We start from the raw sequence: 27,971 nt of genomic DNA, 5'->3' as shown, positions 1-27,971 counted from the left end.
TGTTGTCTGATATGAACAACGTATGGTTTTCTGGACTGTGGATGAAAAGCAGTCCATCATTACTAGTCTTTAAAAAGGGAACTAATCGATCACCAAGGTGGCAATATGGCTCAACGAGGCCATAGACAGAGTTAAATAGGCAATCACTGTTAAGCACTGAAAAGCCCCAGTAACCTGCAGCTATAATAAGGCCTACTGCGGCAACACCTAAACCTATTTTAAGTAGGCGTTTGGCACCATGACGCCATGAACCACTAGTCGGAGCCACGTCAGGAGATGGTTCTGAGACAGGAGAATCAAGCTCCTCAGGTTGAAGACCAAGATTCTCCTGTGTCGGAACCACGTCAGGAGGTGGTTCCAAAGCAGGAAAAAAAGCTCCTCGGGTTCAGGAGCAAAATTCTCCTGTGTCAGGACCACAGGTGGTTCCAAGGCAGGAAAAAAAAGCTCCTCAGGTTCAGGAGCAAAATTCTCCAGCTGCAGAGCCTCCAGAGATTCCACCTGTGACTGTTGTTCTTGGTACTCAAGAGGCTCTAAAGTTTTCTTGAGTTCGTCTCTCTCCCTTTCAATAAGTGACAACTGAGCAGCAATGCTGCTGTTCTGTCTAAGGAGATATTCTTCCTTTTCCAGAAAGTCACGGTGCATCATTTGAACGGTGTTAACCTGTTCCTGCAATTTAGCCTCCAGAGATTCCACCCTTGACTGTTTGTCATCCAGAGCCTGTCTCACCCGACGCTGAAGAACACATATTTCTTTTTTCAGCTCAATTATTTGTTCAGTCTTGTGATCTATTTCTCTATTCTGTTTTTCTATTATCTCTTCTTTTTTTGTTATTTTGTGGTGAGCTTCTCCCACTTGGTGCTCAAGTCTCTCTAACTCTGCCTTGACATCACGATGCATCGTACTAATTTGTTCTTGTATTTTCATTTGAAGGTCTCTATACGATATTTCTCTCTCCACTAACCCATATAGTCTTTGTGATTCCGCTGGAATCGCTCTGTCAGACTGTGAATTATTGACTATTTCTCGTGACATTTCTTTAAAAGCTTAATGCAACGTGTCGAAAGAAAAATACGTGTGCTTAATTATTTAACTTTAAAATAGTCCCTTTCTGAAAGGTTTCTGGTTTGCTAAACACAACTCGCTGTTTCTGAAAATGTTCCAAGTAAAACTGTGTTTGCAAAGGTGAAGAGGGGCTATTTATAGACTTTTGTGGCAGCGAATTTGACGTCAGCGCTCTTTGAGCCTTTGATCCTTTGTTTCATCACAGGATCACATGACAGCTGTGCGTAATTCTGCGCATACTCAGAGAATACCCATTGTGACGCACGGTTTTGTTTTGAATTTTTTTTTAAATACCCTGAAAACAGTCCAAACAGTGTTTCCAACTTAGCGATTTTGTCGCTATATTTAGGGAGTTTTCAAACCCCCCTTAGCGTCGTTTTTTTTCTTTTTCTAAAAAGCGACTTGCGACAAATCTGGCGGCTTTTTCTGGTGTTATTGGAGGCTTATTTATGACGACTTTTGACGTGAAAGCGCTTGTTGCTCTTACTCTCAACAAGCAGCGGGTGCTGCCGTGGGCACCTCGCTCGTGCCAAAGCGCTCACAGGCGGAGGATAGTCCTCCTCCAGCCGCTGTCAGGGCAGGAGATGTTCACGTGCGTCCAAACTGCAAATGAATCGCGCACGAGCAAAGCCGCCGCTCCCGCACTGACTGTAACGCAGTCAATTCTTCTTTTACTGTTATGCTGTTTTGTGGATCACAAGGTTTAAAACTACTTGTAAACACACACACATACAGTAACTCCACCCTAACCTGCAGCTGCAGCGCAAATAACAACGAAAATTGTTTGTAAACGTGTCCAGGAGTTTACAGGTGCAGACAGTGCAACAGCTTCCAGGTCATTTATTCTGCCAATATGGCAAGAAGGTAGTGATGGCCCGCTTGAAGCTGACGCTCCGGAGCGTGTGTCGAAAAAAACAACACACTGGTTCAGAAGCACTGTGTCGAGGCTTGCTTCGTTTGGCAAAAGTCACGTGACCAGTGACGTCCGAAGCTTCATTACGCACGTAACTGCTTCGGTACCTGATTCAAACGGATATAAGGAAGTGAATCATCCACGGGATTCGTGGAGTGTGTTGATGGTGACAGAGAGCGAAGAGGTGATCATTCCACTGACAGATATGGAGCCAGCGAGGAAGAGAGGACATTCTGGCGTGTGGGAATATTTTGAGTTGATTTTGCTCAATTCATTTTATCTGCCGAAGTGAAAAACTTGAAATGTCCAAAATCATGTTTTCATAATGTAAATATCATTACAGCATATGACTTCAGGAACACTTCCATGTGAATTAAAGCTAATGAAGACTACAAAAATGTATTTGACACTATACGTACATTACATTGCTACACAGTTTAGAAAATCATTTTGTTTATTGTTTTTAGGTGATAGTCTGCAGGACCCAGGAATACCTGCATATCTACCAGCTTGCAGTGTAGTTCCTGCACTCCACAGCCTCTTCTGTTCCATGCAAGTGGATTTTCTCCAGGGCAGGAGAAACTATTTCTAAGAAAAGAAACAGACTCAGCCAGCGCACAGTAACACTAATCCTCTTTTTAAATGTAAATAACAAAAGGGCTACCTGACATAGATCATGTTTTTACTTTGCAAGTTCTTGATTAGGGGTGGGTTTTGATTATCGCCTTTCTGATTACAATCCATGCTAAATTGAATAAAGTGATATTGATTCATTAAAATCCCGTGTCGATTTGTAAATTAACGTTATTATGCCTGAAACGCCAGCATCTCAGGTTAAACCTCACAACATGTCGTCAAACACCATACAGCTAACACAGCAACTGGGAGCAGGTTTACGGATTCTGCATACAAACGTGAACACAGAGCGCGGACCCGACGCGTCAGAGTCAGATTTTGGTGCGTCGTCGGGTCCGCGCTGTGTTTGCCTCTCTTTTTTTCCGCTGGCTTCTGCAGCTGCAGGTTTCATAACTCTCTGTTTACATCTCTAATTAAGTCTCACATGTGTCAGCTTTCTTTTAATAGATACGAAATTATGGATATATACTGTTAAATGATCAGAATTGTAATATTTCTGACTGAGGCAAAACTTTCCAGATTCCAATCAAATTGAATCGGATCCTGTATCGAATCAAAAATGATTCTACAAATCAGTGACGATGCAGCCCTACTCAGCTCCCTAAGCATTTTCCCTTTCCAGTTCACAATCAATCCCACCCCTAGGTCAAAAATATGTATAGGACAATTGGCCTCATCTAATATTTTGTATGAACCTGTCCAGCTGTCCAGTGATTAAACGACAAGTAGATGGAGGCAGGACTTCACAGCAGGGGCATACTCCATAATGTGCTGTGCATTCTCATATGTATATTATATATATTGCTCACTTATTGTATTTACCAACATCAAGGAGTTATGAGCAAAGAAAGGCCACCATAGTGCATGTTTAAATAGGGAAAGTTTATTGATCAAAATGTATTACGCAAATACGCATTACATTTTTTTCAGCCCCCCAATCGAGAAAACAAAACCAATTACATGTTCAAAGCAACGGAACGGTGGCCCAATATCAGAGAGAACTCCACTCTTGAGTGAGCAGCGATGATTGAGCAGTCCGTTTTATTTTGCAGATTCAAGCTGCTCTTCAAAATTTTCACCACCAGATGTCACCGGAGAGGACTGTGTTGAAAAGCTTCGAGTAATGAACCGTTTTTCAATACAAGCTTCAGTGCTTCGGAAAGCTTCATTTGGCCATCACTACAAGAAGGTCATAACTGCTTCAAGCACTGTCTATATCAGGGGTAGGCAACGCCAGGCTTCGAGGGCCGGTGTCCTGCAGGCTTTAGATCTCACCCTGGGTCAACACACCTGAATCAAATGATTAGTTCATTACCAGCCCCCTGGAGAACTTCAAGACATGTTGAGGAGGTAATTTAGCCATTTGAATCAGCTGTGTTGGTTCAAGGACACATCTAAAACCTGCAGGACTCTGAGACAGGAGAGTCAAGCTCTTCACGTTGAGGACCAAGATTCTCCTGTGTCGGGACCACATCAGTAGATGGTTCTGAGACTGGAGAAACAAGCTCCTCAGGTTCAGGAGCACTACTATGACAATTTCCCACATGCCAAAGCAACGGAGGAATGTGCTTCATTTGAGCACAACACACAGGGAACCAGCAGTCAGTGATGGGCAATAGAGGAAGCCTGGAAGCAAGAAGCAATCCTGGACTACAATAGACACAAATACAGCTTGGATAACCTAGAGAGGATGTCAGTCAGTACAGCCTTCCCTTGTTAGCAAGTAAAACCTGGTTCCGTTTTGTTTCCTTGCTTTCGTGAATGAGAATAAGTTTCTAAATTAGCGGGGCCTGTGGAAGCGCAGACCTAACAGAGTGTGCCATGTGTTGTGCTGTGTGTCACGTCACATGTGTATTCATACCTCACAGTGAATATAAACCACTAAGCCCACCAGCTAAATCCTGCAACCACACAGACCATACTGATGGATTACCACAGAGTAAAAATGGCTTGAGCAAGAAAGATCAGAACTCAGCCTAAACCTCCTGTGAATGAGACGAACTGTGTTTGACCTCCAGTGGGACAGATCATCTTAGAATTGTAGACATATTCTTGCTCTATGACAGATTCCCCGACTCATCTTCAGCCTGTTTCCAGCATTTCCTTTTCTGTTAGCTGCCACTTTAGCCAAGCAGCAGCGTGAGTACAAATTACAACCTAAAAAAGCCAAAAAACTGTGACCTGTTCTCAGTTTTCTACCACGGTCTATCCATCTCTTAAATCTTAATGTTGATTCAGAGGTTTGCCTCTTATCTTTATTTAATTTAATAACAGTACAGTACTTTGTTTTTGGTAAGCATTGTTCTTAAGGTAAATATGTAAAAATTGTGTGTGTTTCAGTTCTGTGTCTTGTGTACTGTTTGTTCGTACATGTGTCTTTCTTGCTACTGTTACATCCAAATTTCCCCTTGTGGGACAATTCAAGGATTATTCTATTCTATGTCATTTGTTCACAGCCTCTCCCGGTCAGAGCTTTTCTCCATGCTTGTCTTACTGCACATGATGTTATTAGCACAACCACTTTAAAGGTGATAATTTAGGACTTCATCAATAACACAGACAGCAATGTAGTTAAACATCTTACACTTCATTTTTATTAGCAATGAACTTAACCTACATACACATTGTATTTATCACTACCACTCATTACAATATTCATTGTTTGCTCAAATGTAATTAATACTTTCATTTTTCTAAAAATACCTCAAAACACAATTGTATGGAAGTAATAAAACACAAACAAATCAGTAAAATATGTATTTTACAAAATTGTGCTAGATAACATTCTGCAGTATTGCACAAACTCTTTCCAATGACAAGTAAAATATAAACTATTTTGACCACTTTTTTCCATTTGACTGCATAAAAATGAACATTTACAAAGAGTTATCTTATCTTATCTAACTGTTAATTTAGACTTCATCATTATGCAATGCATACCCTGCTGCATCTAAGCCCAAACCAGTAACCAGGCAGAAGTACAGAACAGTGTCCCTGGTAAATGAAGAGGAATCAAACGGGGCTTGCGTTTGTGTGTGTGTATTTGTGTTTTAATACATGGTGGTGAAGCATCTTTTTTAAGACCCAAAGGGTTACTTTGGATATTTACAAGTCTGCTTTAACTCCAAATGATCAAAATTTAGATATCTATAAATTTCTAAGAGATCATAGTCATGTTTCTGCAGTCAAGCGACTAGTCTAAATTATGCGTGGTGACACTGCACTATTTTACAGAACCAGACTTCTAAAGGTCCAAACTAATCCTTTAACATTATATAGAAACATATGCACATTTACAAAAAACAACAAAAAGCAAAACAAAACAAATCGAGAACTCCAAGGAAGATCTCCTCTATTTTGTTCGCTAGCTGTCTAGCTTCACATGGTCACGTGTCGTGAGGGCAGCATAGTGAGGCTGCACTGACTTACAAAGCTTGCTCTACCCTAGGCAGTTCAAACACAGAACATGTCTTTGTACAAGCACAAGACACAGCAGTCGCTAAATAAACTAGAAAAGATTTGTCACCTGAACAGAGTTTGTGTGGATTCTATCAGTCATGTGTTAGCAGGGTGAACAGCAGTGGGCTGTGTTTATTCCTAGTGAGTCCAACTTCTTTACCAGCTTCTGGGGAAGTTAGGTTATATATTACCAGTAACTTTTCAGATCAAAAGGTGATAAAGTTCAGATTTCTTTTCACCATATCATTGATGAAACTTACTTTTTTTTTTTTTTTTTTAATTTCAGCATCAGGGACAAGGCTGTTAATTGTTAAGGTCAAGGTTAAGCATGTGAATGTACTCTGTGTGAACACTCGAGAGCAACAGAACATGATCTGGGATGCACTGAACAGGTTCCTGAAAACTGTGGAACAAACCAAAAATGCTTATAAATATGTGACCTCATGCAGTGTGTGCACTTAACAAACAATGAAGATAGAGATATTCCATTATTAAAATATGTAAAAGGACTCTGATGTGTGAGTGACGTCTATTGTTATATCTTACACCGATTAGTTTTCTCTGAAATGTAAAAAGAAGAAACAAACATGTACTACCCCTCCGTCTGCTCTCACCTATCATTTTAGTGATAAATATGTCTTGAATTCTCGAATTGACTCGTTGAATATTTAACCTAATTAAACCCTAAAAATGGAGTCATAAGACTTTTGTCCAAATGTTACCTGCAGTCACAACAACAGTCACCGGAAGGGGCTGAATACTGCAAAGACCCCACAGAACAATCAGACAATCCACTGTCAGTAAATGTGAGTAAATCTGTGATTCTGTGAGTAACACACTGGCTCCAGTTTGGAGGCTGAAGTGGAGCTCTCCCTCGCCAGGCCGGCAGCCGTCTGTGTCACAGTTAATCTCATGCAGTGCTGATTTAAAAACTCTCACATATTTGGACAATCTATAATCTTCTAACACAAAAACATACAAATGTTCATTGAAGTAAACACACAGAACAGTAGCAGATTTTTTTAAATGTGTTTTATTTATTTTCATTTGCTGCTAACTGCCTTGTTTTCATTTGTAGTTTTTGTAGTAGGAAGAACTACAAAATCTACAAATAAAAGTGCAGTTAACAAATGTAGTGCTCTCCACTATGTGAACCCCTCACCTGAATTTTTTAGGTTTTTCAGTTCAAGCCAATTAAATGAAATCTAAAAATTCAGCCCCAACAATCAAATGATCCCCTATGAGCAAGCACTCTGGCAACGGTGGAGAGGAAAAACTCCCTTTTAACAGGAAGAAACCTCTGGCAGAACCAGGCTCAGGGAGGGGCGGTCTTCTGCCATGACTGGAAAATAAAATCAAACATAAAGGAGAGCACAACGTATTTATAAGATAAAGTTTTATAAAAATTTTATAAGATCAGATTATTATCAGGGGTGCACATAAGTGGTCCGCAGGTGCACATGCGATCTTGAGGAGATCTAAACAAACTCCTCCTCCAGAAAATCTTATGTACGCAAACACGCATTGCAAATTCTTATCTGGTGCGCGTCTTTTATTTTGACAGCGCATGCGGACCACTTATGTGCACCCCTGATAATAATCATGACCCCACAGAGCGGGACATTCACTCAGCCAAAGAGGTTTGAGATGGCCCAGCAAGCTGCAGGAACAACAATGGCCACTGTGGCAACACCCAAGCCTACTTTACACCACCAAGTATGGGTCTCCACAGTTTCCTTGAGTTCTGCATTGTCTTTTCTAAGCTGTGCGTTCTCCTGCATGAGTTTATCTACCTTACTTTGGACCTCGCACACCTCAGCACGAAGGCTCCTTATCGCCTTAAGGTGACCCTCTTCCTTTATCTGAGCCTTTGTAATCAACGTCTGCATTGTACCACTCAGTCTGTTAAAATACTGATCAATGTTTGGTACAGAGCGTAAATTATTTAACCTTTCCTCTGCCATTTTTTTTTAAATTGACCGCACAGTGTCACGGTGTATTAGCTTTTTGAAAGGTTCCTGGTTTCTGAAAATGCTCCAAAGTAAACTGTGTTAAACGAGCTCTTATTTATAGACTATGGACACTGTGACGTCATATTCTTTGCCACTATAGTGGCAAAGAATATGACGTCACAGTGATCGTTTGAGAAGATCAAAGGAGCGCTGTGGATCATTCTGCGCATGCTCAGATCATGCGAATTTCCTGTTGTCTATCACATATGGGCTGTATCCCAATTCAGGGTCTGCAGCCTTAAAGTCCTCAAGGGCCGCGTACTCAAAGACCGCTAAGGCCGGAAGTGCGAGGCTTGTGAAATGGCAACCCGTTCTCACTCCCAACACGTAAAATAATGATGATTTGTCGCGTCCCTTAACTTCTCATGCTGACGCTAAAGGTATCCTTCCACGTTTTTATGTGACGCTGTGGGTTGTCAATTCATTCCAATATGAACCCGCTCGCGCAATCAGAGACGCTTCGAGCAGAGGCTCCAGCCATCCATTTACTCCAATAATAATCCCGTCACAGCGAAACATGACGCTGTGAAGCACAATCTAACTGGAGAACCGGGGACCCTCTCCGCGAACGGGTTTTTCTCCCTAATTTAATGCTTTCTTTTAATGGACATCGTTAACATTTCTCAACAAAAACACATGAAAGTATCACTGATAATGCAACAATAAAATCGCTTCATGTTGTGGCCATCACACAGTGTTTTCCAAACTGATTCACGAGCTGAAAGTGCTCAGATTTAACGTACATAATCCTTTGTTAGGTTTATTATTTTCATTTCACACGTAAAACACATTTATAGATTCATCCACCACTCCTGTTAGTTTTGGATGTGCTCGGCTCCAACCAATCAGATGCAACCTGTGTAAGCAAAGGATGATGGGAGAATGGAGAGACCCATTTATAAGAATAAGAAAATGAGGCGGAACTGATTGATTCTAATGCAGGTATGTAAAAAATACATATTTAAAGTAATAGGGCAGCACGGTGGTTAGCACTGTTGCCGCACAGCAAGAAGGTCCTGAGTTCAATTCCACCATCAGGCTGGGGTCTTTCTGTGTGGAGTTTGCAAGTTCTCCCCGTGTTTGCGTGGGTTCCCTCTGGGTACTCCGGCTTCCTCCCACCGTCCAAAGACATGCAGCTTGTGGGGATAGGTTAATTGGATAATCCAAATTGCCACTAGGTGTGAATGTGAGTGTGAATGGTTGTCTGTCCCTATGTGTTAGCCCTGCGACAGACTGGCGACCTGTCCAGGGTGTATCCCGCCTTTCGCCCTATGTCAGCTGGGATAGGCTCCAGCGCCCCCCGCGACCCTGAAAAGGATAAGCGGAAGCGAATGGATGGATGGATGGATGGATCTTGATGTGTGTTTCAAAGTTTGTTTTTCATAAAAGCTTCAAACAAACAGAGGTGACTGATCTCGAAACGGTTTAATGCATTTAAAAATGACTACAGCTACCGTCAGCATGCTTGCTAGGTAACGACTACACGTGGCTACTGCAGCATTAGCCATTTAATCCAACGATGATGGATTAAATCTATTACAAACGTTAAAGGACTTGTGTGCTGCAAAATACCCTCACATGGTGCGTAAAGCAGTTTTTGCATTAGAGTTCTGCTAGCTTTTTATAAACTGATGATGCTAACGTTAATTGCTAACGTTAACTGGAGCGCCAAGACTGAAAATCATTTGAGTTGCGTTAGTTATGCGTTTATGTCACAGAGTTCTGCAAAAATCTCTTTCCTCTTTAGCTTGAAAATGAGCGATTCAGAGGATCCCGAGCTGGAGGAAGAGCTTCAGGCTGCTGACGAACACCTTCAAGATATGCAGGTAATATTTTTAGTGGAAACAGTTGTTAAAGAGGGAACACGCTTGTCTAATATTTTGTACGGAGTAAACGTTATATTATTTGAAATTTTTTTTTAAATATATGTGTATATATAAGTTTGTCAAATTAAGTTGGTTAACTTAAGATGTTTGATAATCTTTGCTTTATGGACTGTATTTTAGGTGTTCCCTTTTTTCCTTGTTAATTGCGTAGAATGAGGCACAGAGTGAACCTCAGCCAAGACCGGTGCGCTGGAAAACACGTGACAGACAGACAGGGAGATTTTATTCTTCAAAGACCATCAACCAGTCGATGTACTAGTTGCATGCCACGTGGTCAGTGTTCACACAACCATTGATTTTATCTCACAACTTGTTTTCACCAAAGAATTTCAGTAAGTAAATATTCTTCAATCTCTTTTTTTCCTCCCAGTGTCCAGAGAGCAGCATCAATGTCCACGTGAAGAACCTAGTTATGTTGCCAGTGTCAACCCAACAAAAGGTACTTTACCTTCTTGTATATGTTGTGATTTCTGTTTACTTTTATATTTGTTGTTATAGTTGAGTTAGGCAGGGCTTTTGTGCAGTCCTAAGAAACATACTGCCTAGAGTGTTTTTCACTTTGTGGAAGAGTTTCTTCCTTTATTTTTTTTCTGTTAGTGTATGGAACTGAGGTGCTTCGTCAGGAGCTCCTTCAGTTGTTGGAGGATGGAGAAGAGGACGCAGCCATGACTTGTGAGACGTCGTCTGAGTCAGCTGCTACTCACTGGGCGATCAGAAATATGGTGTCCTCGCAAAAGTGGAAAGAGGCCAGGCCTTGTCTTATAGATAATATGTTAGCTACTCTGGATCCACAGTCACACCGTGTGTGTCAGTGTGGCAAACAAGTAGTTGTGAGGTGTCTGGACTGCCTGCCTCTCCCATTCCTTTGTGCTGACTGTGATATTGCAGTTCACACACGCTTTGTCCTGCACAACAGAGAGGCAGTAACAGGAGGGTTTTTGCAGCCTTCATCACAGTTTAGGTACGGTTTTTAAGTCTTATGCATTTCTTGCTATGTACTATGAGTGGGTGCTGTTATTGTATATTTGTTGTGTATCAGTTAATTTCCAATTCCTTTTTATATATATATTGTGTGTTTTAATGTTAGTTCGGCTGTTGCCTGTGCAAAGGCCAGAACATGTGTGTGACTGCCCAGCAGGTAACGTTGAGGTTTCACGCGGCGCAATTGTGGCTCTTGTAACCATAAATGGTAAGTTGCCCTTTTGTCACACACTACATACACAATAGATGTGTTTGGAGTATGGCTGCCACGATTAGTCAACTAGTCACGATTACGTCGACTATCAAAATCGTCGACGACTGATTTAATAGTCGACGCGTCGTTTGAAGCTTTGTAAGATCCCAAAAGACGCAGGTATAAGTAGTAGGATTTAAGAGTGTAATAACGGACTGAAACAGAAGATGGCAGCACTGCATGTACAAGGATGCCAGCTGCCGTTAAACCCCGAAGAAGAAGAAGAAGAAGCTGTGTCCCAGAATTCATAGCGCGGCCCAGCTCAGTTTCCAACAATGGCGGCAGCTAGTTAGTTTTAATATTACTCTTATTATTCTTTCTGGGTCACAAAATAAACGTTTAACATATTTTCAGGCGAGAATGTAGCTGTGTAAGCCTCAAATATCTGCTCAGTTTATCAAGACACCACATATTTTCAAAAGCGCTCCTACGTTTTCGGAGCCGTCTGTTACCCACTAGCTCGATAGCTAACCGGGGGCTAGGCTCAAGAGCCGTGAGAACACCGGACTCCCGGCAAATTTCGCTACTCAGGTTAAACATGATATAGAAGTCACTTGGTGGATAACTTCCAAATGTTATTTGGCTTTTTTCAGTATTTTATTTGTTCCTGAGTAAATCGGTTTGGCTGAGATTAAAGTTATAGTTTTTACACAGCTGAATAAACATCAAGCAGACAGCTGATTATCAGAAGTGTGAGATTAGGGGTGGGTTTTTATAATCGATTCATCGATTAAAATCGATTCTGGCTTGGATAACGTAAAATCGATTCATTAAAATCCTGAATCGATTTTTTTAATATAAATTTATTTTGCCCGAAATGCCAGAATCTCTGGTGACATCTCACAAAATTTCAAGAACCACCAAACAGCTAAGACAGTAAATGAGAGCAGGTACACGGATTCTGCACAAAGACTTAAACACACAGCGCGACCCGCGGATCAGAATCTGTTAGATGTTGCCTTTCTCACGGTGGGGGTGAAAGCCGACAGCGCGCTGATTCTTTGAATCGCGCTTTGTGTTCACGCCCTTAATGAGCCGATTCTAAAGCTGTTAGTTTGATCTCTCTCCAAACAATATTGACCGAACCAGCAGCAAAAGAAGATCCAAACGCTTTACATAAACATCGTCATGAATTTACTCTGACTTTCACTGTTTTGCTTCCACCGCGATGCGCAGCTCTCTCTCCCTCTCTCTCTCTCTCTGTACTTCAAGAACAGTTTCCCTTTCTTCATTATTGGCTTGCTTGTTACACACCAGTCTACTGTTGTTTACAGCGCTGTCAGCCGCTGTTTTTTTTCCCTTTTACATTTTCCGAAAAGAAAACCTAATTTCTGCCGTTCAATACTGAACAAATTTAAACTTTTTAAAATTATTCAAAATGCAAAACGCTTAACCGTGTCTCTAATAAAACCGCTGTAACTTCAGAGGTAATGTTCATATATTGATTAATGGTTTTCTTTCGTTTTTGATGTACTGCAGAATATTTTTATAAAATCCCAGGCCAGGAAAATCACCTTCATGTTTTTCTGTGTTTTATCTTCAGCTACTTTGACACAAAGGCCTCTGCTGTGACGCTCACACCTGTGATAAAGTCTTGCGTGTGTCAGCTTCCTTTTTATTGATACAAAAATATGTAAATGTACTGATCTGAATTATAATATTTCTGACTGTCAAAATTTCCCAGATTTAAATAGAATCGAATTAAATCGAATCGTGGATCGAATCGATTCGGGACCTTGTGAATCGGAATTGAATCGATTCTAGAAATCAGTGACGATACCCAGCCCTATGTGAGATGCTCGAGAATTTACTCCGGTGTCCTGTTATATTTTAGATAGCAAGGAGTTTATTAAACTCCACCGAGACAATCTGCTAATTTCATTAAAATTGAATAAACTATCATCTTGTCTTTATTTTTAGTTAGCACGTACCTTAAACACTTAAAGCTGTAAGCTAATGATAGTTATATAAGAGCAGACGCTGCTGGTGCAATAAGCTGTACGCTTTACGTCCAATGGATGATGATCTGATTAGTCGACTAATCGCAAAAATAATCGGTGACTAGTCGACTATCAAAATAATCGTTTGTGGCAGCCCTAGTTTGGAGGTTTTATTGCAAATTGTGCATTGCTATCTTGGTTTGAATTACCCTCGGCCCGCAGTATATGTGGGCACCTGTCAAAGGTCATTTGGATTTACCAGACCGATTTGAAAACAACATGAAAAAAATGAATGCTTTGAGCCATGACTGAATTTATCCTGATCCTTTCTAAAGGCCGTTATAACCTTGCACTGCCAGTGGTGAGCTGCACCAGCTGTGGCCTAATGTGGTCCCCCTCAGTTAAGGACATCCTGGGTAGTGGATATTGGCCTGGCACCTTAAATTTCTGCACCCTGTTTTCAATGGATGTCTTTCAGTCTTTCTATGACATTAAGAAGGCTGCACCAGGGATGTCACTTAAGGCATTTGTCAAAGTGCTGGATGAACGAACAGCCATTTTGGAAGGGTGAGTTTCTAAATTTGCCAAGTTTAAGGAAATTGTGTAAATCAATGTTTATGATGACTGTTCTTGAATATTCTGTTGTATGTCCTCTATGTAAAAGACTGGCCGAATATCAGCTGATGCCTTCAGTAAAAGTTTCTTGGAGTGGAGTGCTGTAAAGTTTGAGGTGGACAGGATGTGCAAGGAGCCATGCTTTAGCTGCCCTGCCTGCACTCCAGACATGCTTGCCGTCTCAGTTGATGGAAACCGCAAGCTTTATCGCTTTCAGTCTAATGCAAGGTACGTTATGCATTGTGTACATAAGTCAAATATGGATTTGTAGAAAAATGTATTTTAATGTTTCTTTTCAAACAACTGTCACTGTGTTCGTTCAGCACTTCAGAGCAGGGGAACTTTGAAGGTGTCTTCATTGAAAAAGATGAGGAAGATTCTGAGTTTGTGAAATACATCCAGAGACACACAAATCATGTAAGATACACATGTATATTAGTGCTGTTAGCGTTAATCTTGTTAAAATGACGTTAATGCCATAACCATATACACATACGTGTGTGTGTGTGTGTGTGTATACATATATGGATGGGTGGATATTTATTTTATTTTTCTCTTAGTGTTGTCGTAATACTGTTTACTTTACTTTATCTTAATGTGTACTTAATTTTGTCACCATGTGTATTTATTTTTATTTTTATTTTGTGTTGTCAGTGCTGTCCTGGGGAGATATGAGGTCTCGTGTAACTTAAGGCTAATTCAGCTAATTGTTATGCATTTGTTTTAAAAAGTTTGTCCCTGATAGGGCTTAATCATGCAGAGTCTTTTATGTTAAAATCTTTGGGTGTATAGGTCCCAGGGAAAGGGTTGTGCGGATCTTCATCTTGGACTGCAGCAAAGGAGTCGTCCAAAAAGTCCACTGGGAAGTTGGATGAAGAGGGCGTGGAAATAGCTGTTTGTCACCACGGAGTCCTCTTAGCTGCATTGAACATGTTTCGAGGGGAGATCTTTGCTTACCCTCTTTTTCTCCAGAGGAAGTTGGCAGCTAGCTTCCCAGGACATATTACGTTCCTTTGCTCCGATGTGGCCTGTAAATATTTCCCCCTATTTAACCAAGGTGGCTCAGCAGTGCCCTGAGCTGAGGAACCTCTTGTCAATGCGTCCTTTTCTCTCCGTCATGCATGCAAAGGCTCACACTTGGAAATGCGAGGTATACTGCAGCTTGTAATTTTGGATTAGTTTGAGACATTTTGTTATAAGGTTGAATGAATTCAGCAGTCATGTATTGTGACCTCCTTTCTATAGATCAAATGGGGAGGTGCGTTTGAGGATGGGGCCGGTTCAACAGTTGGAGAAGAGGTGGAACAAGTAAACAGTTTCCTGTCTAGGGCGGCCATCACAACGAAGTACATGTCTAAATTAGGTATGTGTCTGTGTGTGAGATTCCACTCAGTCTCCTGCTCATTCATTCTTATTTGTATACTAACTGAAATGCAGGGCGAACAGACATGCTGACCCTCCTGGCTTTGGGCTGGAACAAAAGGAAAGTGGAACAACTGGGCTGCACTTTGAGCCAGAGATATCTAAAGGTGATTTCTTTTCAAAAACCATTTTAATGTGTGGGGTAATGGGGGAAAAACACCCGTACTCTTTTAATGTCAATATGAATGACATTTATTAATGTATTCTTAGATCATAAGGATCCTTAGAGAACAAGTGGAGAGCCTGAATGCGACCAGAAATGAGCTGGGTGTAGAAGACGACACACTGCAGCAATGGGTGGCCGATGTGTAGAAATGGGCTGAAGGTGAGTCTCAATATAATGCACTCGTGTATAACAACAGGACCCACCATGGCCTCATTAAAGAACTTAAGGTAGAATTACGACAGTGTCAACAAACAATGAAAAATAAGCCTTGTAAAAGCAGAATTGATGGCAGAGTTGTTGCGTTTCATCAAATTGGATAGAACCTGGGTTGAAATGATGTCGTACTAGTTGGTTTTATAAACCTGAACACCAACATACTTGTTATCTAATGATAATGCAGCACATGCAGGCTCCAGATGTCATATAATGAATGTCATCAAGTCAGTGATTACAGAGTCCACTGTAGTTTGGTGACTGTTACTCATCCTGTGTTCTGATTAATATTCCTCTCACTTAGAAAGTGATCAAACTGATGGCAGCCTTGGAGCGTTGCAGGCACGAATAGAGGAGCTTGTCGTCATCATCAGAGTGCGAACACAAAGTCTTTACAGACAAAATGGTACGTCCCAGTTTCTTTGAAATGGACCGTTTGATGCTGAGTTTGTACAGCTTGTACAGCTACTTTGTAAACAGAATAAAATCAGATCCAGGTTTGTTTAAGCTGGATGTGATTTGTTCTAGCAAACAAATTGATGAGTGTAGATTAAAATGTAACTATATACATTATACTGGCTGCTCTATGTGGGCATCACGGTGCAGGAAGATCCAACCACGATGTGACGTTACAAACCTTTGGAGCTTCTTTCAGGATTATAGATAGTTAGCTTTTCCTTGTAACCCCTGAATTTCCTGCCTTGTTTTCCAGACACACCGTCGGCTGGTTTCCCTTCAGAAGGAGAGTGCAGGTCCCAGAACCCAACCAGCTGCAGCCCCCCGAGAACCAGCAGAACCAGAACAGGAACCCAAACCTGAATCCAGTAAGAAACTCATCATTTTTCTCTCTTGTCCACTTTTCCCTACATTTGATGAAACTCCAGCTAAATGCTGCACACTGAGAAAAGACTGAATGTTTTTGAAATGAGCTAGCAGAGAGACCAGGGTCAGGTCGAGTCTCTAACCTGCACACAGGCCCTGATGTTTGCTGTAGTGGGTGAATTAAGTGCTGCAGGCTGATGTGTGACGTGTGTGTGTGTCTCCTCAGGCAGGTGAGCACGCCGACAGACAGCAGGATGAACCAGCAGCTGGACGGCCTGGGTTTTCTTCAAAACCTTCTTCTCCTCCCTCGTACCCGAGGCCGCTCAGGCTGTGGCCTAACTGAACATCTGGGACTGAGGACTGATTGCAGACAGTTCCCGCTCTTCTGTCATCTCTGGAGATGTTTCTTGAAGCGTGGGTGGAAGGCGTTTACCGAATAATAAATGGACGCAGACAGAGCGCTGCACCTCAGTGCTCCGAGTTCCTGTGTGACTTTGATCTTTCAAGTGAGCGGGAAGCAAACCACCCCAGCACGAATCCCAAGAACTGCCAAAAAATGTGGACAGAATCAAAAGATGCAAGACCTGAAAATGTATTAATAAATCCTCCAACAGGATCCCAGCTGACCTGACCACATACCTCCACTGCCTGCCACCAGCCCCCCACCCTGATCGTTCCCTCCTTTTGTCCATTAAGCACAAAGTGGCAGCGGGTGCCGATAATCCTCCTGAAAGCTGAAACTGTTGTGCCTAAAACGCTCTTCATGTAACGACGTTTACATCCACATGCCTTCTGATTTAAAGTCATGTGCCACGCCGTGGTCACTGCGTGGCCCGGCTCCGTGAATCAGTATTCAGCTCATCCGAGGACGCGTGGGTGCACGGGTGTCTGTAACACTCAATCGGACTGAAACGTTCGCCTCTTCCAAAAGCGGCTAAACTTATCTTCGCATTGAATTTTTAAAATCAGGGTCCTCAAAATTATATATATTTAAGGATTTCTGTTATTCATATATATAGGGACCTTTATTTGCTTCCTTACACTTTTTATAATTAAACTGTTCATCGGTGAAGCAGCAGCAGTTATTGCTGATGTTGTAGAAGAAATTATTTTCTGGGTCTATATCCTTTTCTAAGTCTAGAACATTATGGTCTGTGTATCGAAATGTTCTCAGTTCCAGATGATCATAAACAGAATTCCAAAGAGTTATATTGATATTGTTGTCAGATGCAGATGAAGCTCTTTTAGACTGTGTTGGAGTCAAATTGTTAAATGTTGTCATTGTGCTACTTAAATTTGTAAATCTTAGTTGAAACTATAGGATCAAAGACATTCCTTTGTCTCTGACCACCTCTCCAGCCAATTTGTTGGTGGGGGAGGCTGACGGGTTTTTTATTGTAGGCACATCTTATCTGAAAGATCTTGTCACGGTCCCCGTGTCTCTCTGGTTGGCCCACGCTGGCTACAGGGGCCCGTTCTTCGTACCTCGCTAAGTAAGTTAGCTGGATTAGATTGTTGACGATTTCGCGTGATCTTGGATCGTTCGGTTCTCCGAAGCTCATCCGGGACTTGCTGTCATAGCAACAGATCCGTAAGCGTAAACCTGCTCGGGAGCAGGTTTACTTTATGTAAACAAGATTAGATCGCGGCCACTCAGACATGTCCGCTTCATGTATACGAAAGCAACAGCGATATTTGACCACTGTTTTTCCATAAATAAATAACATCAATGTAACTAAAGATAATGCAGCACTTGATCCTTTTTATTGATTCCATACAGATACATACAGGTCATTTCCTAAAAAAAGGGAAATGTACTATTAATTATTCTATTACATGTATTTGGTTATTTCAGATGTAATTCATATTTCAGAGTAGTAATTGCAAATTACTTTGTGTAATCAAGATGGGAGACCACGGCTATAAAAGTGAAGGTGGATTTGGGAAGCCTGTTGCAGCCATGTCCTGTCCGTATACGCGAGCAACCCATTGCGGAAGGTGCAAGATTGATAAGGAGAGTCCTCAGAATTCAGCGTATATTGCGGGATAGACAGGATCCTTTAGCTCAGCGCGACAGTGTGCTCATAGAGAGATATCGGTTTTCCCGTGAGGGTATTATTTACCTAACCAACTTGTTGACGAGGGGGTGCAGGACCACCACCTGTCTTTTTTTGCTCTGCCCTTTTCTTGGTTGCACCTGTTTTGGAGGGAAAGAGTGCACAGGCTCTCTGATTGGTGGATTCAAATTCAGCAGCTCCCAGGCTGACCTACAAACTCACTTTTCTCTCCCTGTGTGTGTGTGTGTGTGTGTGTGTGTGTGTGTGTGTGTGTGTGTGTGTGTGTGTGTGTGTGTGTGTGTGTGTGTGTGTGTGTGTGTGTGTGTGTGTGACAGAGAGAGAGAGAGAGAGAGAGAGACCAACTTTAGGGCAGCATCTCATTGTTGGAAAAACATATAATATATTTAGACTGGTTGACTGGCATAGACCCTCTGTGTGTCTCTCTCTCTGTGCATTTGTGTATCCTTCTTGTTTTTAATTATTTTTATTTCGTTTTTTCCACATGTGAACAACAATTAGTTTTGAGGGAACTTAACCATATTCTGTTTTTTTTTTCATCTTGTCATTTAACTTTTCCAATATTTCTACTTCAGTTATTGCTATTCTGCTCAATCATAGTATTTGTTCTAAATCATTGTTATTATGCTATATTGTAGTATTTCTGCTAAATCATTGTATTTCTACTATATTATATTTTTCTTTCTAAATATAGCATTTCTGCTATATAATTGTATTTCTGCCAAATTATAATATTTGTGCTAAAACATAGTCTTAATTTAAAATTACAATATTCATAGGTCATCACAGTGTCTCTGGTAAATCACAATATTTCTGCTATGTTGTACTATTTTTCTAAATCATAGTGTTTCTGTAATGTTTAAGTATTTTTGGCTAAATATATTCTTTCTGTTATCTTATACTATTTCTCCTAAATTCTTGTATTTTTGAGAAGTTATCATGTTTCTGGTAAGTTACAATATTTCTGCTAAGTTCTGCTATGCTATTGTATTTCTGCCAAGTATTATGTTTCCTCTAAGATATTGCAGTTCTGCTAAATTATTACATTTTAGCAATGTTCCTTTGCTTCTGCAAAGTTTTTACAATTTCTGCAACTTTTCAGCTTTTTCAGCTACTTTTTGCATACAGCTTCAGCTTTAAGCATCCACACTGCATTTTCGCAGGAAATGCAAATTTTTCTAGTTATTATTAAATTACTTACAAGTTTAATTTGTCAGCAACTTTCTGCAAGCCCTCCTTGCTTTTGCAGCCTTTGCAGTGTTCCCTTGAGTTTTAATTAAACTCTGAAACTCCTGAAATCCCTCAATCAAGAGTTCTTGCTCTGCTGCCGAGAAATACCAAGCGCGCTCCTTCGACATTTTCGCCGACCAATCAGAGGGTTGCCGATCAATGTTTCTACTATCGATGCGTAGCCCCTGTTAAGCCACCCAGTGATCTCACATTACTTCATCCAGCTATACTAATCGTCAACAACAGGTGTGTTCGGAGAACCAGAATAGCGAGCTCAAAGTTAGCGCGATGATTTGATCTTGGATGTAGTGAGCGAGGTACGAAGAACGGACCCCTGGTTTTGTTGTTGTTAGTTTTTGTTTTCTTTGTCTCTCCTCCTCCTCTCTGCCTGGGTGGAGCTCGTTACGGGCTCTCGCTCTTGGCCCACGCACCTGTGTGATTGTGTCCACCTGCTGCTGATCTGGCTGATTTCCCCAGCTGCTATTTAAGGCAGTGGCACTGAGCAGCTCACAGCTGGAACGTTGAACCGTGGCAGTTTCAAAAAAATCCCCTGTGTGTATTTTGCTGTGGAACTAACGCGTGTGTGCGGAGGAACTGTGGATATATCTGTGGATATATCTGTGGATAGATAGATAGATAGATAGATAGATAGATAAGATAAAAATAAATAAAAACATTGTCTCCTTCCCGAGGGCAGACGCTGACTGCTCCTGGAACCGTCTGTACCCTGCTAAGACACAACATGGCAGCTACAAGGACTCTTTCATTTGTTAAGACCATCAGTGTGTATTGCTCTAAATCAAGTATATAATATTAAATGAATATTGCTGGATCAGCTACTTCTACTTAAAACATATTAAAACATGACTAAGCACAAAATCACCAAGAATAACATCTTATAAGTGCTGTGTAAGCGCGTGCGGCCTTCCAAGCTCAAAGCCTTTGCCCTCCATAGATCAGCCAGACTCGCGCTGGCTGTAGCTTTTAACCTTTAATTACCTTGAGCACAACTCTAGAATAAGCAACAAACTGCAATGTGTATGGAATGATCATGGTTACATCTGCAATGGAAAATCATGTTATTATTCTGGTACCTGTAAGAAAAGATCAAACTAAAGTTATCACCATCACTGTAGGAGCTGGAGGTTGCAAGTAAATTGACAGCTAGTGATGGGCAGATGAAGCCCCATGAAGCACTGAAGCGTTTCATCCAATTGGTTCACCCCAACGCGAAGCTTCATGAAGCTTCATTTGCTCTAGCAGGACACCTACTGGACGTAAAAATAATAGCTGGCATGAATTTGAAGAGTGTGGCATTTTGCACACAGCCTGTAAATGTCAACAACAAAAGGAGTGTGTAAAACATGTATATTGTAGTGATGGCAGTATACTGTGTATATTTATAGTGGCAGTATGGGAAATGATTATTTGGAAATGCTTGAAATGGAAATGATCATTTACTGTGAGGTGAGGTGTGGTTGGGGTGTGGACAGTGGTTGTGCTTTTGTAACGTTGAGGTATGGACAGCTACACACTGAGGCCTGCCTGTTCACATTTTATTCTGTAAAAACTAAATTTTCACTGCTTTTATGACCTTTTTAGTGGGGAGAACATAGCTAGGATTTAATGATTTAACAAATCTTTTGAATCCTTTGTCCTCCACAATGCTAAATGGCTGGGAGTCCTCAATCACCATGCTGACCAGGTCTTCATCTATTTGAGATTGTTCTCCTCAGGAAAGACAATAAAGATAAAGCACAAATATAAATATCACACACGTAACTTATAACAGTTGTATAATATTGTTATATCATTTAGTAACATTACTGCATCCTATATTATCATTGCATTTGATGGCTCACCTGGTCTTGCTCCACGATCGGTGTCCCCCTTATTCTCATGCAAAGCTCTGTAGTGCCTAAGCATGGATGAGGTGTTGCTGTTATATCCCAGCTCCCTGGCACATAGCAAACACTTCACCTTGTACAAAAGTCAAGACAGCTCAACATAAATTGTATTGCACCATCAGTATCATGAAAATACATCTTCTGTAGAAATTTACATACCTTGTTGGGAGGAATAAGATCAAAATGTTCCCACACAGGGGAGGACATCCTCCTCTTCTTAGCTGGCTCCATTCTCTCCTGACTTTCCTCACTCTCATAAACCTCCAAACTGTCTCCAAACTCTCACTGACAGCTCAGGTTGAGCGGTTTGGAGACAAAGTTAGAGAGGCAAAGTTGAGCTTGCTTGTACATGTGCAGAGGAAGGATTGTCAAAGGATGTTGAAGATGGAGCTGCCAGGCAGGAGTAAAAGAAGACAACCTCAGAGGAGGTTTGTGAATGAAGGAGGACAGAGGGTTGGTGTGATGTGGGAGGATGCTAGAGATAGGGTGAGATGGATGAAAAATAGTAATTTGTTGGACAAAAGTCAGATTTATTGAAAGTTTCCTCTGACAAGGGAATTTTTGTACCATAATCATAATTCAACTGACACTATTAGTTTCTATAGCAAACCTTCTACAGCCCGGCAGGAAGTGCAGCTAGGAAACGGTGCACTGAAAGACAAACCACTAACAGCATAATAAAACAAAATGTTGCATTATGATCATTTTATCTCAAGTTTTTTTGCCTTATCAACTGAAAGTTAAATTTGATTGACCACATAGCCTGTTTTTTCTGCCCAAAGTTAACATGAGAGGGAGAAACAGCAACAAAATGTGTGTGTGTGTGTCTTTTCTGTTAGCTGCTACTTTAGCCAAGCAGCAGTGTGAGTACAAATTACAACCTAAAAAAGGCAACAAAAAAAAAGTGACTTTTATGCAGCCAGGGAGCCCGACTGTCGCTGTGGAGCTGCTTACAAATTGTTGTAAAACACTCCAAGTTACAGCTGCAAAATTAAAGCAGGTTCTCTTCCATTCCTGAAAAGTCGACTCGTGTTTCATCCAGCAGTGGCTCCAAGCCACAGAATGAGACGCTTCAGAAAACATAGCAGGACCGAGGATATCTGTGACTCGTCCTCCCCTTTCCTCTATTAATGTGTTTTCTCTTTTGTGATAAATGAGTTCAAATAAAAGCAGCTCCAGCTTTTCAGATATTTTAAGATAAAATTAAAAATTTTAACTGGATCTATGAGGACCGGCTGGCTTTTGTATACAGCACACCAGAAGGTGACCAGAAACTTGTCGCTCCTGACATGGGCGTCACTTATGGCTGCTGTAATGGCATTTGAGCTTCTGATGAGGTCACGCATGAGGCGTTTTCATAGTGAGACACGAAACGAATGCTGAATGAAATAATTTGAAATGTTTCTGCTGAGCTATTTAACAAGTCAGCAGCGCCGCTGTGTGGCCAAATGAGCGTACTGCATCAGAAATCAAACGAGTCGCTGAAAATGAGAGATGTGGATAGTTTTCCATTGTTTCTACTGCAGGACGCTTCGCAGAGCATCACGCACACAGACAGACAAACGTCTTTTTAAATAAATGATATTAAAAGGCTGACTGATGTTAATCAATGATGTAACAAAGTAAAAATACTCCATTACTGTACTCACAGAGTTACAGTATTCGAGGAGTCTCCTGAGAGCTTTGTTTTTACACCAAACGTCTGAAGTCAAACGTCTCCACTTTCTCCCCCCTCACATTTCCAAAATGAGCTTCTTACTTTAGGTTTAACACATTTGATATGAATCATTTATTTTGTGGCCACACACCGTCCTGATTTCAAAATGATTTCAGAGTAAAACGATCCTGCTGGTGAATCATCAACAGTGCTTATCACGCATGACTGATGTAGTAGAATAGAATTAGTAGAATTCATGCATCATTTAATGTATCAAATGAAGGATATGTTTGAAGAAAGAGTTTCTAACAGTGTCTTTTTGTTCCTTACAGTAGTTAACCGTGTAACTTTAATGTCTCAAACTTTAAACTTCCAAACCACCAGATTCTTTTAACATTAAACAAAATACTGTTTGTAAATATTAGCTTTTATTTCTCCATATAAAATGAAACAGAAGCTTTTCAGGTATCTTGGAGGCATTTGTGATGAGATGAAAAGATGTGGAAATCTGTTCAGCATGGCTTATTTCTGTGTATCCTCAAGTGGCAGACCCAAAACACGACCCACATTTTAGGATTAGGATTTCAGTTTATTGTCAACACACACGGGGTGGCTGTAGCTCAGGTGGTAGAGCAGATCATCTCTGACATTCACACAGAGTGTGTGTGAATGTTACTTAGAAAGCACCTAGAAAAATGTGCTTGTGCGAATGGGTGAATGCACAAGTTGTGTAAAGAACAGTAGAAAGAGTAGCTCTATAAGAACCAGTACATTTGCCGTTTACCATTTACATGTATAAATACAGATAAGGCCAGTATAAATGGTGGAATAATTGGGCTGTTTATATCACCCGCTGCAGTGCCTTGCGGTCAGCAGCCGATCAATTCCCATGAAAAAGTGGTCAGGATTCTACAGAGCATCCTGGTATTACCTCACCCTGTGAGGATTTTAATATGTCAGATTATATATATATATTTTTTATACATTTGTCAACAGAACACAAGTTTCCACTGAAATCACAGAAAACATACCTGACAGAATCCTTTGGTTGTTCCATATCCACCTGCACAGGAAACACTGGCAGGAAGACCAGGCCAGTGTTTCTTACAGACCTTTGGTTCGATGACAGACACGTCCACCACCGTCGGCTCATCAACAGGTTCGCCACCTGAAACACTTGATTTTCTTTTAGGTTTATTTCAGCACGTGGAGGCTGAATTGTTTGTACTCTGTGAACTAATCGAACGTTCACACACAACTGGAGACACAACATGAAGTAAAAAATAGAAACACATTTTCATGTAACCAACGGCTGTCAGAAGTCAAAGGTCATTTTTATTTGATGCTATTGCACTTAATTGTGTTTTATTTTCCCTCGAAATAACATCTGCCTTATCAATAACTTAGAGTGATCTGATCAATAAACACAAGTTTGAAAAAGTTTGTTTTTGGATGAACTTCATGAACAGGAAATCTAACTCACAACCAGTCACAGTGTGCAGCAGTGAGCACAAAGTCTTCAGTGATGAGGAATTCTCCACAGACATGTTGACCCTTGTTATTCTGAACTGATCCCATGTAGGGTATCGAGTTGTCCGGAGCTTTTGTTCCATGAATAATTCCTGTTGAAAACTCTGGTAAATTAAAAAAAAAAAGAAGATGATAAAGTTAGTGTGCCGTTTACAGCCGTAAGATAAATCAGATATATTTGATGTTCACACTGATGCCTTGTAGACATGGTAGAAAACAAAGAAGAAACTTGTGAAGACAGTGCATGGTGCCAGCAGGAAACTCAAACTGTCCTTTACTCAGTAGAAAGACTTTTATACATCACGCGTCTTAGTTTGAAGGCTGGTCTATCGTTATCATCTCGACTTCCTGTCATGCCAACCTCTCTGCAGTGCAGGTTTGATGTACCATTATCTAATGTCAAAAGGGGGATGGTGCGTTACAAAGCAGCGAGAGAGACAGAAAGGCAGCAGAGTTCAGGTAAGAGTTGGATTTTAAATACAGGGCTCTGTGTGCGGGCAGGCGGAGATGAGGATCCAAATGCAGGACTCAAACACAGAATTGTAACTCAAAACCTCAGCTTTATTGCTGGAGAAATTAAAACATGAACTGAACAAGGGTAGTGAACACGAAAATACTGAACACAGTATAAAACACAAAGGCATAATCCGACGGTACGATGCAGCACTGAGCAAGGGCAAACACAGGGCTAATATACACAAGGAAGTAATCAGGGAATTGAAAACAGGAGGGAGACACAGCTGGGAGAGATTGGGGCTAACGAGTCAGGGGATCGAAGCTGGACACACTGACATAAGACACAATCCTTCAAAATAAAACAGGAAACAATACACACTAAACTAAGACACGGACAGAGAGAGACAGACTAGACACTGAACTAAACCAGCAAAAACCATGAGAACACAAAACCTAAGAACTAATCCCTAAACAAGAAGAACTAAAACATAGATTAATAATCATCATCATCATAACCAACAAAAGCACCACAAGAGAATAAGAAAACTATCCATAATGCAAAAACACACCAAAACATAACAACTCAAAATACTGGGTCAAACTGACCCAGAATCGTGACAGGTAAGGAGATGTCATTTCAGGACTTAAACCAGACTCTAAGAAATTGCTGTGTCTAATTTTGCGATGCTGCGAGTAACAAACTGGGTTCAGTTTGGAGGTTGAAGAGGAACTTTCCCTCGCCAGGCCTCGACAGCCGTCTGTGTTTATCTCATCTCAGTTTATCTCATGCAGCGCAGGGCTAAATTTAAAATTATTAAATACTTAAGACAATGTATATTCTTCTATGAAAAAAAATACAAGTATTCATTTAAGCAAATAAACAGAGCCGTAAGAGATGTTTTTCAGAAACTGTTGTCTTTATTTTGATTTGCAACTAACAAATTTTTTAAAAATTTGTAGTTTTTGTTGTGCTCTCTATTATGTGAACCCCTCACCTAATTTGTTATGTTTTTTAACAAATTAAACCCCAACAATCAAATGATCCCCTGTGAGCAAGCACTAGGCACAGTGGAAAGGAAAAACTCCCTTTAAACAGGAAGAAACCTTTGACAGAACCAGGCTCAGGAAGGGGCAGCCATCTGTCGCGACTGGTTGGGGTGTGAGAGGCAAAAGAAAAGAAAAATGAGAGCACAAGTTAGCTAAATGTTGCTTATGTTGTCTGATATGAACAACGTATGGTTTTCTGGACTGTGGCTGAAAAGCAGTCCATCATTACTAGTCTTTAAAAGGGAACTAATCGATCACCAAGGTGGCAATATGGCTCAACAAGGCCATAGACAGAGTTAAATAGGCAATCACTGTTAAGCATTGAAAAGCCCCAGTAACCTGCAGCTATAATAAGGCCTACTGCGGCAACACCTAAACCTATTTTAAGTAGGCGTTTGGCACCATGACGCCATGAACCACTAGTCGGAGCCACGTCAGGAGATGGTTCTGAGACAGGAGAATCAAGCTCCTCAGGTTGAAGACCAAGATTCTCCTGTGTCGGAACCACGTCAGGAGGTGGTTCCAAAGCAGGAAAAAAAAGCTCCTCGGGTAAAAAAGCTCCTCGGGTTCAGGAGCAAAATTCTCCTGTGTCAGGACCACAGGTGGTTCCAAGGCAGGAAAAAAAAGCTCCTCGGGTTCAGGAGCAAAATTCTCCTGTGTCAGGACCACAGGTGGTTCCAAGGCAGGAAAAAAAAGCTCCTCAGGTTCAGGAGCAAAATTCTCCAGCTGCAGAGCCTCCAGAGATTCCACCTGTGACTGTTGTTCTTGGTACTCAAGAGGCTCTAAAGTTTTCTTGAGTTCGTCTCTCTCCCTTTCAATAAGTGACAACTGAGCAGCAATGCTGCTGTTCTGTCTAAGGAGATATTCTTCCTTTTCCAGAAAGTCACGGTGCATCATTTGAACGGTGTTAACCTGTTCCTGCAATTTAGCCTCCAGAGATTCCACCCTTGACTGTTTGTCATCCAGAGCCTGTCTCACCCGACGCTGAAGAACACATATTTCTTTTTTCAGCTCAATTATTTGTTCAGTCTTGTGATCTATTTCTCTATTCTGTTTTTCTATTATCCCTTCTTTTTTTGTTATTTTGTGGTGAGCTTCTCCCACTTGGTGCTCAAGTCTCTCTAACTCTGCCTTGACATCACGATGCATCGTACTAATTTGTTCTTGTATTTTCATTTGAAGGTCTCTATCCGATATTTCTCTCTCCACTAACCCATATAGTCTTTGTGATTCCGCTGGAATCGCTCTGTCAGACTGTGAATTATTGACTATTTCTCGTGACATTTCTTTAAAAGCTTAATGCAACGTGTCGAAAGAAAAATACGTGTGCTTAATTATTTAACTTTAAAATAGTCCCTTTCTGAAAGGTTTCTGGTTTGCTAAACACAACTCGCTGTTTCTGAAAATGTTCCAAGTAAAACTGTGTTTGCAAAGGTGAAGAGGGGCTATTTATAGACTTTTGTGGCAGCGAATTTGACGTCAGCGCTCTTTGAGCCTTTGATCCTTTGTTTCATCACAGGATCACATGACAGCTGTGCGTAATTCTGCGCATACTCAGAGAATACCCATTGTGACGCACGGTTTTGTTTTGAATTTTTTTTAAATACCCTGAAAACAGTCCAAACAGTGTTTCCAACTTAGCGATTTTGTCGCTATATTTAGGGAGTTTTCAAACCCCCCTTAGCGTCG

The 27,971-nt window shown here is 41.0% G+C and overlaps 1 protein-coding gene and 1 long non-coding RNA gene across 3 annotated transcripts; both read right to left on the bottom strand.

Annotated features, from left to right (window-relative positions):
- Nucleotides 1-78: 78 nt before the first annotated feature.
- On the bottom strand, nt 79-27,971 carry LOC113026957 (peroxisomal and mitochondrial division factor 2-like). 2 transcript variants are annotated; one of them, XM_026176288.1, is made up of 3 exons: nt 26,982-27,971; nt 26,844-26,912; nt 79-447 (listed from the first exon to the last, which is right to left on the bottom strand). In XM_026176288.1, the coding sequence occupies exons 1-3, from the start codon at nt 27,564-27,566 to the stop codon at nt 214-216; spliced, it is 888 nt and encodes a 295-aa protein (XP_026032073.1). In that variant the 5' UTR covers nt 27,567-27,971; the 3' UTR covers nt 79-213. The 2 variants fall into 2 exon arrangements, with proteins under 2 accessions (XP_026032073.1, XP_026032072.1); XM_026176287.1 differs by having other exon boundaries at nt 26,844-27,971.
- On the bottom strand, nt 24,224-25,307 carry LOC113026961 (uncharacterized). The gene is made up of 2 exons (XR_003272976.1): nt 25,079-25,307; nt 24,224-24,883 (listed from the first exon to the last, which is right to left on the bottom strand). It is a non-coding gene; the product is annotated as an uncharacterized LOC113026961 (long non-coding RNA).

The sequence above is a fragment of the Astatotilapia calliptera genome, chromosome 7, assembly GCF_900246225.1.
Source record: "Astatotilapia calliptera chromosome 7, fAstCal1.2, whole genome shotgun sequence".
Classification (NCBI taxonomy): domain Eukaryota; kingdom Metazoa; phylum Chordata; class Actinopteri; order Cichliformes; family Cichlidae; genus Astatotilapia; species Astatotilapia calliptera.
The sequence above is the reverse complement of the archived record's forward strand: the minus strand, read 5'-3'. Positions and strand labels throughout refer to the sequence as shown.